Source organism: Benincasa hispida, unplaced genomic scaffold, assembly GCF_027475165.1.
Source record: "Benincasa hispida cultivar pf3 unplaced genomic scaffold, pf3_genome.v1.1 HicScf1015, whole genome shotgun sequence".
Lineage (NCBI taxonomy): Eukaryota > Viridiplantae > Streptophyta > Magnoliopsida > Cucurbitales > Cucurbitaceae > Benincasa > Benincasa hispida.
This window is the reverse complement of record NW_028325318.1, coordinates 6753-18471: the sequence shown is the minus strand read 5'-3', so window position 1 is coordinate 18471 and position 11719 is coordinate 6753. Positions and strand designations below refer to the sequence as shown.

Below are 11719 nucleotides of genomic sequence, written 5' to 3'. Positions count from 1 at the left end.
AATTATGGGTATGGAGATTTATAGGGACAGAGGAAAGAATAAGCTCTTCTTGTCACAAAAAAGATATATTCAGAAAATATTGTCCAGGTTTGGTATGTCATCAGCTAAGCCTATAGATACTCCTAATGTTGTAAATGCTCGTTTGTCATCTGAGTTTTCACCACAGTCTAAAGCTGAGAAGGAGTACATGTCTCGAGTTCCTTATGCTAGTGCAGTGGGAAGTTTGATGTATGCTATGGTCTGTACTAGGCCTAATCTTGCCCATGCTGTTAGTGTTGTCAGCAGGTTCATGGGTCAACCTGGGAAGGAGCATTGGCAAGCCATTAAGAGGATTTTTCGTTACCTTAGAGGTACATCTGATGTTGGTCTTGTTTATGGGAATTGCACAGAGTATTTGGTGACTGGTTATTCTGATTCTAACTATGCTGGAGATGTTGACAGTAGGAGGTCTATGACTGGTTATGTGTTCACTCTGGGTGGTTCTGTTGTTAGTTGGAAGGCAACCTTACAGCCTATAGTTACTTTGTCTACTATTGAAGCAGAGTACATGGCCTTGACAGAAGCTACAAAAGAGGGAATATGGCTGAGGAGGTTAGTTGGTGATCTTGGTTTGCATCATGACCAAGCTATTGTATATTGTGATAGTTTGAGTGCAATATGTCTAGCCAAAGATCAAGTTCATCATGAGAGAACTAAGCACATAGATGTAAGATATCACTTCTTAAGAGGTGAGCAGAGAGTTAAAGTGATGAAAATTGGTACTGTTGATAACCCTGCTGATATGTTCACCAAACCGGTTCCATAAGGCAAGTTCTAACATTGTTTGGACTTGCTGAATGTTTTGAATTATTAGTGGTCCCCTTTGTGGGACACTTTGAGGCATGAGGGAGAAATCTGGATATGTCTGGCGATATTGATTTATGTTGCATTTGGTACATCTGTTATCTGGGAGAGAATTCAAGTCAAGGTGGAGATTTGTTGAAATGCCTTGAATCTGTTTGTTGGTGCTTCGAACAACCTATTCATATTTTATATTCAGCATATTTATTTATTTGCAGTTATTTACTATTTTGATCCTAGGGTTTAGAGCAGTGCGATATATAAACTCTCTAACCTAGAGGCACCGTTCTTAATGTAATTCTGAAAACATTCTCTCGAAATAATATTGTTCTCCCTCTACCTGTGGACGTAGCTAACACACTGTTAGTGAACCATGTATATTTGTGTGTCAATTTTCCCTACTCTACGTTCTTTTTTGTGTTCTTTAATTGTCGATTTCGCAACATGAACTTTATTCTTTGTTTAAAAAACACCCTTATACTAGCAAAAGTTACATTATTACTTCTTTAACTCTCAAACATTTCAAAACTACATTTGAAGTAGAGATCTCTTAGGATTTCAAATATAAATCAAACTTAAAATTGTGGTGTTAACCTAAAACGATATGGTGATTCAAATTTTCGTTCTAGATTATTGTTAAACTATTTCATATATCAATTTCTGTTCATAATTCTAAAGAATTTCTACTCTAAGGATACTTTTGATATGTTATAAAAGTGGGTAATATTGCAACTTTTAAAAAGTATAAGTTATTTTTGAAATAAATAACAAAGATCAAGGATATTTCTTATAATTTAACCTTCCTTCTCATATTAAATTTCTTCATTATTGGGTCATTTCTTGAACAAGAAAAACATTCTCCCCTAAAAAATAACACAATTATTGATAGAAGACAGATTTTATGTGTGAAATGTACAAACAATTGAACAATATAAAGCACATAATTGGGATTGAATTAATGACATCGAATCACCTAAAAGCACTAAACTTTCAGTTCTAATGATAAATTACTTGAAACTAGCCGAAAGAAAAGAAACCTCTACCAATAAAAATATAACAACTTTACACTCTCTACCATCCCCTAGTTGAAGAATAATGAAAAATACCTTATAAATGCAAAACCAATAACACAGCAACAACAACAATGCCAATCAAAATGCAAACTTCTAAGAAATTTTGAAAGCCAATCAAATGCTTAAATGTTCTTCCCTTGGCAAACTCTGCACAATATCAGACCATCTCCCTGGTGAATGATCACTACTATTGGATGAGATTTGAGCCTCAGCTCTTGTATCTCTTATCATCTTTAAAACTTCTCTCATTGTCGGTCGGTTTTGTGGCATAAGCGAAACACAAGCCATTGCTATGTTCAAAAGAGCTTGAAGTTTCTCTTCGGATGCCTCGTTCCCGGACACGGGTTCATCCCCGGACTCTGTCTCCTCTTCTCTAACTGAATTAACCCACTTGGGAATGTCGGAACCATGTTCTTGAACAAGATCTTGGAATGGTGTTTTCCCTGTAAGAAGTTCCAATAAAAGAACACCAAAACTATAGACATCTGCTTGTTGGGTGGTTGGCTTACGGATGTCGCGGCATTCAGGAGCTCGGTAAAAGAGTGAGGTTGCACTAGGTTCTTCGAGCGAGTCGGGATCTCGGAATAAGTTAAGACCGTAATCAGTAAGACATGACTCGAAATCGGATCCTAATAGTACGTTTGAGGATTTGAGGTTTCCATGTGTTGAGCCTGGGTTTTGGTGGATGTAGAGCAGACCATTGGCCAAGTCTTCAGCTATTTTTAGGCAAGATGTCCAATGAAGAGGCTTTCCTCCGCCTGATGTTCTTGATCCTGAATTGGAAGTTTAAAAGGAACTATTAACCAAACCAAGAGGAATTTAAAAAAACTAAGAATTCAATCTATAAATTTAAAAAGAATAATACTTAGATGCATCTTGAGATGCATCCATCTTCATGCATCCTCTTAAATTACATAGTAAAAAAAGTTGAAAAATATTATTTTATTTTATAAAAAACAAGAACTTGCCACATGGCAAACATTGATTGGATAATTGAGTAGGCGACACAAAGATGAATCCTACCCAAGTGGATAATTGAGTAGGTAGCACAAAGATGAATCTAACTTGAGATGCATCTGAATATTTCTTTTTTCCAGAAAATATATATTCATAAAAGCACAATGGTGCAGATGCAGATGAAATATTTATTTTAGATGAAAAAAAACTCTTTTGTGAAAAATTACAATAGTGAAACCTAAAATAAATCATTGATTAAATTACTATTTTTTGTAATCATTCCATTTTAGTTATTATACTTTAAAAATAAGAAAATTATTTCAAATGGTAAAACTGTTAAAAATATTTATAAGATATGATAAAATTTTAGAACTATCAATAATAGATGTTGATAAACACTAATAGACTTCTATAAGTGTCATTAATAATTCTAAAATTTTGTTATATTTTGTAAATATTTTTATTCATTTTTTTATATTTAAAAACAGCCCTCTAAAATATTCAAATTTAAAATCTATATTTTCAATAAATCCTAATAAAACGTTAAAATACCATTGACAGTGCTTTGGATCTCATTCTATTTCAATTATTATAATTAGGTGGGTAAGAATAACAATTATTATTATTATTGTTTTCATTCGAGAAAAAACACAATACATATATCTTTCCAAAATTTATAGAGAAAAGGCCAATACTAATAGAGATTAAATTTAACTTTATGAATTAATTTTAAGATTTATTGAAAATAAGGAAACAAAAATTTGAAATTTGAAATTACAAGAACTAAAACAAACAAGCATGAAAGGAACCACAATGGTATTCTAATCATTCTTAGTACAAAAGAACTAATAGCCTTAACCACCTAAAAACTTCCAACCTCAAACTGGATCACAAAGAAAGGAACTCCAGCAAACATATACTACAGAAGTATAAATGCTAAATATTGGAAAAGATCACACCATGACATAACTATATTTATCCAATGCCTGATAACAAAGTTTGCAAAAGATTTATGACCAAACAAGTGTTCCTTCAAACAGAAAATGTTCTCCTAGACGACCCAACATCATCTGGATGAGAGATTTAAAGAGCAATTATGCTCGTATACTTGCATGTTTAGAACAAGTATGATGTTTCCGTTTATATTTCGTCTTTTCACCAACTAAGTTTTCAACACATATAAGAAAAAGAACACGAAAACAAAATCCATGTTTCTAATAGGTTGAAGTGTCGGCTGTCCGGTAAAATGTTGAGCATGTACATAGTACTGTTACTGGACTACAAAGTTCATGTTTTATGTCAATAATGACAGCTCAAACTATCAGATTGTAGCATGTCATTTTTAATAAACTCCAATCTAGCACACTCCTCTGGACCTTCCAGAGGAATGAAGGAACCAGAACAAGAGGACCCCATTTTGACTAAAAATATTTGGACATATTAATGGTTTACATTTTACATTAATACATAGAAAAAAGATGCAAAAGATGCAAAATGTAAAATAATGATAAAATCAAATGGAAAATAAGGTCAACTAGCCTAAATATTCAAACAAATCTATTGGTCAGCAATATTGGCAATGTCAGAGTTATGAAGAAAATCCCATGTGAAAGTTGACAAGAGAGAGAATCAATTGAATAAAATAAGAGCAAGAAAAGTAGTATTGGCATGAAAACAATGGCATATTTTAAGCACATAACTCTAAAATAACTAAAGGTTAATGCCCCAGTTACAGAAAACGCCAGCATAAGCAGCTGAGGTTTGAAAGATGAGTTGTCAACCAGAGGAAAGTGAATGAGTATCCTTATATCCAAAATCCAAATGAATCAAGAACTATTTTAATCCTATTCATAAATTTGAAAAGTGGGGACAGGAAAAATTACGAACATTGTCGTTATTAAGCTGGATGGCAATCCTTCCAAAATATGACAGATCTATGTAATGGGAAAACATATTGTGTGGTGTGCAGAACAGTACACTATGGTATTATGCACAAGAAGGGCCCATCACAAGACAATGATACAATATAATGAATGGATAATCATCATCACGATCATTCTCAAAAGCACAACGATTAAGACCTTTCACCCGTATTTAAGCTTTTTTTTTCCATTATCCTTTAAAATCCAACCAGAAATGTGTTCCTAGAAAAAGAACATGAAAGGGGTGGATGAAGAACAAAGCATGTCAACAAAAAGGGGGCCCCATAAGATTAAAAGGATTAAAACTTGCAAAAGGAGGTCAGCAAAGCAACGGGAAATATGGGGAAAGGCACGTGATATGTGTATCTAAGCTCAAACTTTTGCCCAAGTCTACCACAAGACACGAGGTTAGCTTTACCAGAGCGTGTCCCCCACGCTTTTCTATGAATTCCCAGGGTATCTGCCTATCTATCTACCTCCTAACTCTCCCTACTTTTACGCAAATTAAAATTAAAATTAATGAATACGGAAAGTTATATACTTTTCACTGAATTTTGTCTTAAATGTTTAAATCTAATTTTATAACAATATCAAATCAAGTTGGGTACGGAAGACCATTTTCTTTTTGTCCCCTTTGCATACATGTTTTCTCAACAGGACATCATTGAATGCTAACTTTACACTTTATTAACAGTTACAGAGTATTAGCCATCATAGATTGATTTAATAGTAAAAAAGAGATACAGTCTCAATAAAGGGCTAAAAGGTTAAGATTCAATCTATGGTAGCCACCTATCTAAGAATTATTTTTCTATGAATTTTCTTGATACTCATAGAGTCAGGTGGATTATCTCGTAAAATTAATAAAGATGCACATGAATTGATCCGGACACTCACGTATATAAAAAATATATATATATATTAATTATTAACAACCAACTCGTGTGGCAGAAAATATTCAGCAAAATTTCAACAAATAAATGATTAAAAAGTGTAAAGGGTGACCGACACTTACCATGGATGAGAGAGAAGAGACTGCCATTAGGGAAATAATCGTATACCAGCAAGCGTTCCTCCTTAGCCTGGAAATATGCCCTTAGAGGGACCAAATTAGGGTGTCTGAGCCGCCCAAGAACCTCCATCTGCCGTCCGAATTCTTCAGCTCGTGGGTACCTTGAATCCTTCAGCCGCTTCACTGTCACAATATACCCAGATTCCATCACTGCCTTGTATGTGCTTCCAATAGTCCCTCTGCCCAAAGTCTCAGCTGAAGCTTTCAACAAATCTTCCAAGCTATAAGTCATTTTCTGATCCCCTGCTCCACAGAACACTAGACTCCCTAGTCCTTCACTTTCCCATGAAAACCCCCCTTGTTTTCCACCATTATTACCTCCTCTACCACCGTTAGGAGTTCCAGATGTTTCCTCCATTGCCGTCCCCTCGTCCCCAATTCCTTTGTTTCTAACCTCTGCTAGGCTTTTTCTTTCCCTACATTTGCAAATCATACACAGTAAAAGAATTATTAATAGCAGCCCAACAAACCCACCAACGCTTCCCGCTATTATCTTAACCAATTTCTTGCGTCTTGAAGACGAGCTTGAGTTTGGGATTTGTGGATAAGAGGGACTTAATGATGGCGCAATGGAAATATTCCCACAAGGGTTTTGAACTTGTTCTCCACAAAGTTCCAGGTTGCCGGAAAATGACGAGACATTGAATCGGGCTAAGGTGGGGGTTACTGGAATGTCGCCGGAGAGGTGGTTGTTAGACACATTGAAGAATCGGAGACTGGTTTGATTGAAAGGAGGAATGGAGCCGGTGAGTTGGTTGTCTTGCAAGTGTAGAACATAGAGACGCCGGAGTTTGAGCAATGACTCTGGAATGGGGCCAGATATTTGGTTACCGGAAAGAACGACGACCTTTAAGCGGTGGAGATCGGAGATGGAGTTTGGAAACTCACCGGAGAAGTTGTTGTCACTTAGATAGAGGGATTTGAGATTAACGAGACCCGAGAGGTCAGGGATTTGACCGGAAAGTGAATTTCCTTTGAAACTGAGAACACGAAGCTGATCTAAACGATTCAAAATCTTGTGGTTAAGAACACCAGAGAGATTTAGATGCTCCAAAACAAGCTTAGTTACCCGCCCATTCGCGCATTCTTTAACCCCTTGCCAATGGCAGACAGATCTTCCCGGCCATGGGAGCGAGTTCCCAGGGTCAAGAGATTCTTTCAATGCTAACAGAGCTTCGGCATCCCCAGCTCGAACCAAAGGCAGTACACAAACCAACAAAACGAATAAAAATGGAGAATACCTCAAAACCACAAGTTTCATCGCAGAAACACCTTGAAATCACGATCTAGAACTGTTCAAAAGCAATCAATATTCCCCTTTCATTCATCTACTCCTCACTGTTGAATCCTTGTTTTTCAACACTGTGCCTTCAATCAAAATGGCCCCAGTTGGAGTCATTTTTCAGAGTCTTAAATATCTTTGACCAAAACAAAGAAAAGAACACAATCATCTACCTCTTGGAGGGAGCTCAGTCTCATCTTCTGTAAACATGAAGTTAAGAACAAGATGCTCTCCAATGGCGACGCCCTCGGGAAAACACCAAAATCAGTTGTAAAAACTCACGGACATCGTGACAAAACCTTCACGTGAACTCTCAGACGAAAAATTAAGCGATTCTTCTCTCCTCCCCATGATTCACTTCCAATTTCTTTATTAAAAAAACCTGCAGGCATTATTAAATCTTCCAAAACCAAACCGAGTCAAAAAAATTTCCTCGAACCACTAAATAAAGAAGAACCCACTTCGATTTCCACTACTTCAACAACAAATCCACCACTTAATTCTGTGACACTCACCTCGAACTGCAATAACGACGAACTCCTTTCAGTTCCATCAATTAAGAAGCTTGCATTGCCATTTCCGGCGATTGAAGGTTGAAGATGGATCAAAAAGTGGTGAGTTGGTTGAGGAATAGGATTGGGGGAAGGAAATGAAGAGGAATTAGAGAAGTTATAATTGGAGAGATTGAAGAAATGGGGGCATTGCCATGGATCTCTCTCTGTACGGGCTGCGTGACAGTAGTAATAATTCAAGAAAGAGAATTAGAGAGAGAGAGAGACTCAAGAAATTGGTGAAGGAATTGAATGGGAAAGGAAAAAAATAAAGCTCCGATTGGTAAAAAATAAAATATTAATTATATACACGATGGAGTGGAGAGGGAAAGGGGGCGCTCAACAACCTGACACGTGTTTTCATTTATTAATTTTTTCAACTAATAATTTCTTTTTTTTTTTCTTTTTTTACATAAAAGAAAAAGAAATGGTTCACACCCTAGTACCATACTATTAAATTTTCGTCAAAATTATCAATATTTTTATCAATATTTCTATGTTTCCATGAGTTCAACATTAATATAAAGGATGAATCGATATTTTCATTATATCGTAGAAAAATTTATGTACAAAAAGTAATTATCAAAATGCCACTAATATAAATATTAAATATATTAACACGGTTTATTTACTAATTTTAATTTATTTTTTGAATTTTTTTTATAATATTTTCAAAAATATCCATCGATATTTTATGAAATTTTCATAAAATTAAGACTTTGATATTTCCATCGATATCAACATTTTAAACATGTAAGACGAATGTAGAGTTATGAGAAGCGGGTTTCATGTTCCTATCTTCATTCTATGGAAAAAGGGAAAACCTCATTAGATTTGTGAAGATTGGAGAGAAATTCTGAAGAGAAAATTACGAAGGTCCCATTTGGTGATTCTTTAGACTCAGTTTGCTAACTATTTAGGTTTCGTTTGACGACCATTTGGTTTTTTATTTTTTATTTTTGAAAATTAAGTCTATAGATAATACTTCCACCTCCAAATTTATTTCTTTATATATACTTTTTACCAATAATAGCTTTTAAAAACTTGTTTTGTTTGTGGAAGTTGTCTAAGAATTCAACTATTGTATTTAAAAGACATGCAAATCACTATAAAAAAGGAAGGGGAAATAAAGTGAATTTTAAAAAATCGACGACAAAAAATGAAATGATTATTCAATCGGACTTTAATTTTTTATTTTTTTTTTGAAAAATTAAGTTTATAAACACTTATTCTACCTCTAAATTTATTGTTTTGTTATCTAACATTTTATCTATGTTTTAAAAAGTCAAGTCAAATTTTGAAAACTAGAAAAAATGAACTTAATTTTGTAAAACCCAAAAAAAAAATCAAATTATTATCCCATAGAATCTATTTTTTTTATTCTTTTTATGGATACTCTAAATTTAGTTAATGCTTTTTTCCACATCTCTTAAGATAAAAACTCTCCATTGTTAGAGGACATTTAAGAGCTTGTTAATTTATTATACTAAAAAAAAAACCTTATTAACTATCTATATTATTGGATTATATTAGTTAAATGCGAGTGCAAGAGAAGGGTGAGGAATGTGAGGGAAGGAGGAACAACTTAAACCATTATTGTAAAAATTGAAAAGATTAATTCATTTAGCATTATTTTTATTTCCTTTTTTAGATTATCCTAATATCCTTTATTCTCTCTTTCAAAAGTAATTCATCAAAATAATTGTTATTATTTCTTTTTTAATATCTTCTCCTTAATGTCAAATTGTTTCTATATTAAGATAGATTTGCACTATTTTAGTTATTGGTAAAATTCATAATGTAATTATGTATATATTTCCATGCCACTTGCTAATTGATTGATTCAATGAGATATTTTTCCATTATTGGGTGAGTGATTCTTTGTTATAAATTTTTAATATTGTTGAAGGTGAAATGACATACATAAAATACAACTTTATTCAATTCGGTCGGCTCTTAATGAATCACCTATTTATTGGATTTTTTTTTCAAGTCATTGAGTATAATTTTTAATTTGAGATCGTGAGCTACTTGAACGATTGTTGAGTGCATTACATCTTATAGAGCTTGTAAATGTGGATCGTCAAAGGGTGATAGGTATTGCGGTGTAAAATTCAAGAAGGGAGTTCTTTTAATTTTTGCATAAGACAATATGTGTATCGTGTACTAATCTATTAATAATTTAATCTGTGGGTGGTGGCATTGTGAACTGGACCATATTAAAAATGTCGAGTGTTAATTTATGTTCTTATTTTTTTTCGTGCCTTCTATAACAATTTCATATCTTGCTTTTACGATTTGCTCGCACAATTAAATCAAATAAACTGAAATAATTAAATCATTTAAAAAATAACCTCAATTTCACACTTATTAAAATCACAAGAGACTTTTCCGAATGCCATTACGACCATGTAATTAAAATTATCTATACAAAAACTCATTTTGATTAATTAACCTTTTAAACTTATAAATTGTTTAATAAAACTCTTATTAAAATTGCGAAAACTACTCTTCTTTATCTACAAATACTATTTCAACCAAAATCTTTCAATTATAAGATTGTTAATAATAATCACACAATGAAGATATGAGTGGAACAAGAATTTGGAAACCATTTATCTTTTTATCTTTTAATATTATACTTTCAAATTTTATAAGTTAATAAATATTGAATTACCGATATGAATATAGTTGAATTGATATCAAACATGTAAACTCGACCAATAAATTAGAATTTAAATCTCTCATCCTACACATATCTCAAAAAAATAAAACAAAATAAAATGAAAGTTGGGTTAAATGGTCGAAAATACTACGAAGATATAAATGTAATAATAATCCATATAATTTAGGATACTTTATACATTTGATGGTTTTATCGTAACCATTGGAAAGTGATTGATCAAATTAAAAGTTTGAGAATATGAGTGCGACCAATCGTATAACTTATGGCCAAGGGTCGTTTCACAATTTCCTCTAAAAAATTAATCTAGGTCATGTATATCTCCTATTTCATAACCATTGTTTTTTTTCCTGAGTTTATGCTTGTTTTCTCATAATTTCTTTTTAATGATTTTCATTCTTTCGATGGAAATATTCGAATTCATAATCAAATTCCAATAACAAAAATAAGTTGTTTCCAAAGATATATTTTTATTTTTTAAAATATGGCTTGAATTTTGAAAATTTGGTAAGAATGGGTAAAGATAACAAAACAAAGAAATGCGTAATTACTAGAAGTTAGTTTATAAGGTTAGTTTTTAAAAATAAAAAATGAAAAGTCAAATGGTTATCAAATGACGGAAAAATTAGACTAATATTGTTGTTTTTAAAAGTATTTATAGAAAATATTGTTGTTTGAAACTATCTATAAAAATATTGAAGTTTTTTTTTTTTTAAGTTGTCAAGTCTTCAAAATTCGAGCAACCTAAGTCGAATTTTGAAGATTTGACCTCCATTTTTTTTTCTTTTTTCTTTTTTTAAAAATTTTTCCATTAATTCGACCTCCTGGGTTTCAATATTAGTTTACTTAAATATCTTTTAAGAATGCAATCATGGTCTTATTTTGCTAATCTATGATTATTGATGATTAGATTCTTTTAAAGGGGAAAATCTTAGATGATATCAATGTGGGGTTGACCAAAAAGACTTGAAATGATCAAGTTAATGGTGTAATTTAATAAAATATGAGTGTAGTAGTACTTAAAATGCCAAAAATCTAGTGATAATGATGAGTGTACTTGAAGTTAGGAGTTGAAATTGTATTTATAGGGCTAGGTCTAATGGGATTGTACAATAGTGTCTCATATGGAAGTAGATGCACACCTAAAAATATAGGGTTGGTCATCTTGTTGATTGATGTACTTTGATATGGCTAAGGATGCTTATGTTAATTTGTGTGTTAGTTAAACATATATAGAATAAAGATGTGACAAGATATTCTTTATATATATATATATATATAGTATTTTAGTTGTTTAAATGTTGTAGGTTGAAACTTGAAATTTTAGTTTGAGAGAGAG

At 32.7% G+C, this 11719-nt stretch overlaps 2 protein-coding genes across 3 annotated transcripts; one reads left to right on the top strand and one right to left on the bottom strand.

Moving 5' to 3' along the window:
* Positions 1 to 10: 10 nt before the first annotated feature.
* On the top strand, positions 11 to 878 carry LOC150031658 (secreted RxLR effector protein 161-like). The gene is made up of 2 exons (XM_090308807.1): positions 11 to 591; positions 854 to 878. The coding sequence occupies exons 1-2, from the start codon at positions 11 to 13 to the stop codon at positions 876 to 878; spliced, it is 606 nt and encodes a 201-aa protein (XP_090164933.1).
* An 884-nt stretch (positions 879 to 1762) lies between these two features.
* On the bottom strand, positions 1763 to 7975 carry LOC120081490 (inactive leucine-rich repeat receptor-like serine/threonine-protein kinase At1g60630). 2 transcript variants are annotated; one of them, XM_090308806.1, is made up of 4 exons: positions 7662 to 7975; positions 7320 to 7546; positions 5808 to 7232; positions 1763 to 2686 (listed from the first exon to the last, which is right to left on the bottom strand). In XM_090308806.1, the coding sequence occupies exons 3-4, from the start codon at positions 7123 to 7125 to the stop codon at positions 2028 to 2030; spliced, it is 1977 nt and encodes a 658-aa protein (XP_090164932.1). In that variant the 5' UTR covers positions 7126 to 7232; positions 7320 to 7546; positions 7662 to 7975; the 3' UTR covers positions 1763 to 2027. The 2 variants fall into 2 exon arrangements, with proteins under 2 accessions (XP_090164932.1, XP_038892353.2); XM_039036425.2 differs by having other exon boundaries at positions 7320 to 7975.
* Between the last annotated feature and the right edge of the window lie 3744 nt (positions 7976 to 11719).

Bases quoted from the DNA above. Each gene is read 5' to 3' on its own strand.
- LOC150031658 (XM_090308807.1), top strand. From the start codon at position 11: ATGGAGATTTATAGGGACAGAGGAAAGAATAAGCTCTTCTTGTCACAA. The intron at 592-853 runs GTTAGTTGGTGA...TTGAATTATTAG, and splicing joins GAGGGAATATGGCTGAGGAG to TGGTCCCCTTTGTGGGACAC.
- LOC120081490 (XM_039036425.2), bottom strand. From the start codon at position 7,125: ATGAAACTTGTGGTTTTGAGGTATTCTCCATTTTTATTCGTTTTGTTG. The intron at 2,687-5,807 runs GTAAGTGTCGGT...CTTCCAATTCAG, and splicing joins TCTCTTCTCTCTCATCCATG to GATCAAGAACATCAGGCGGA.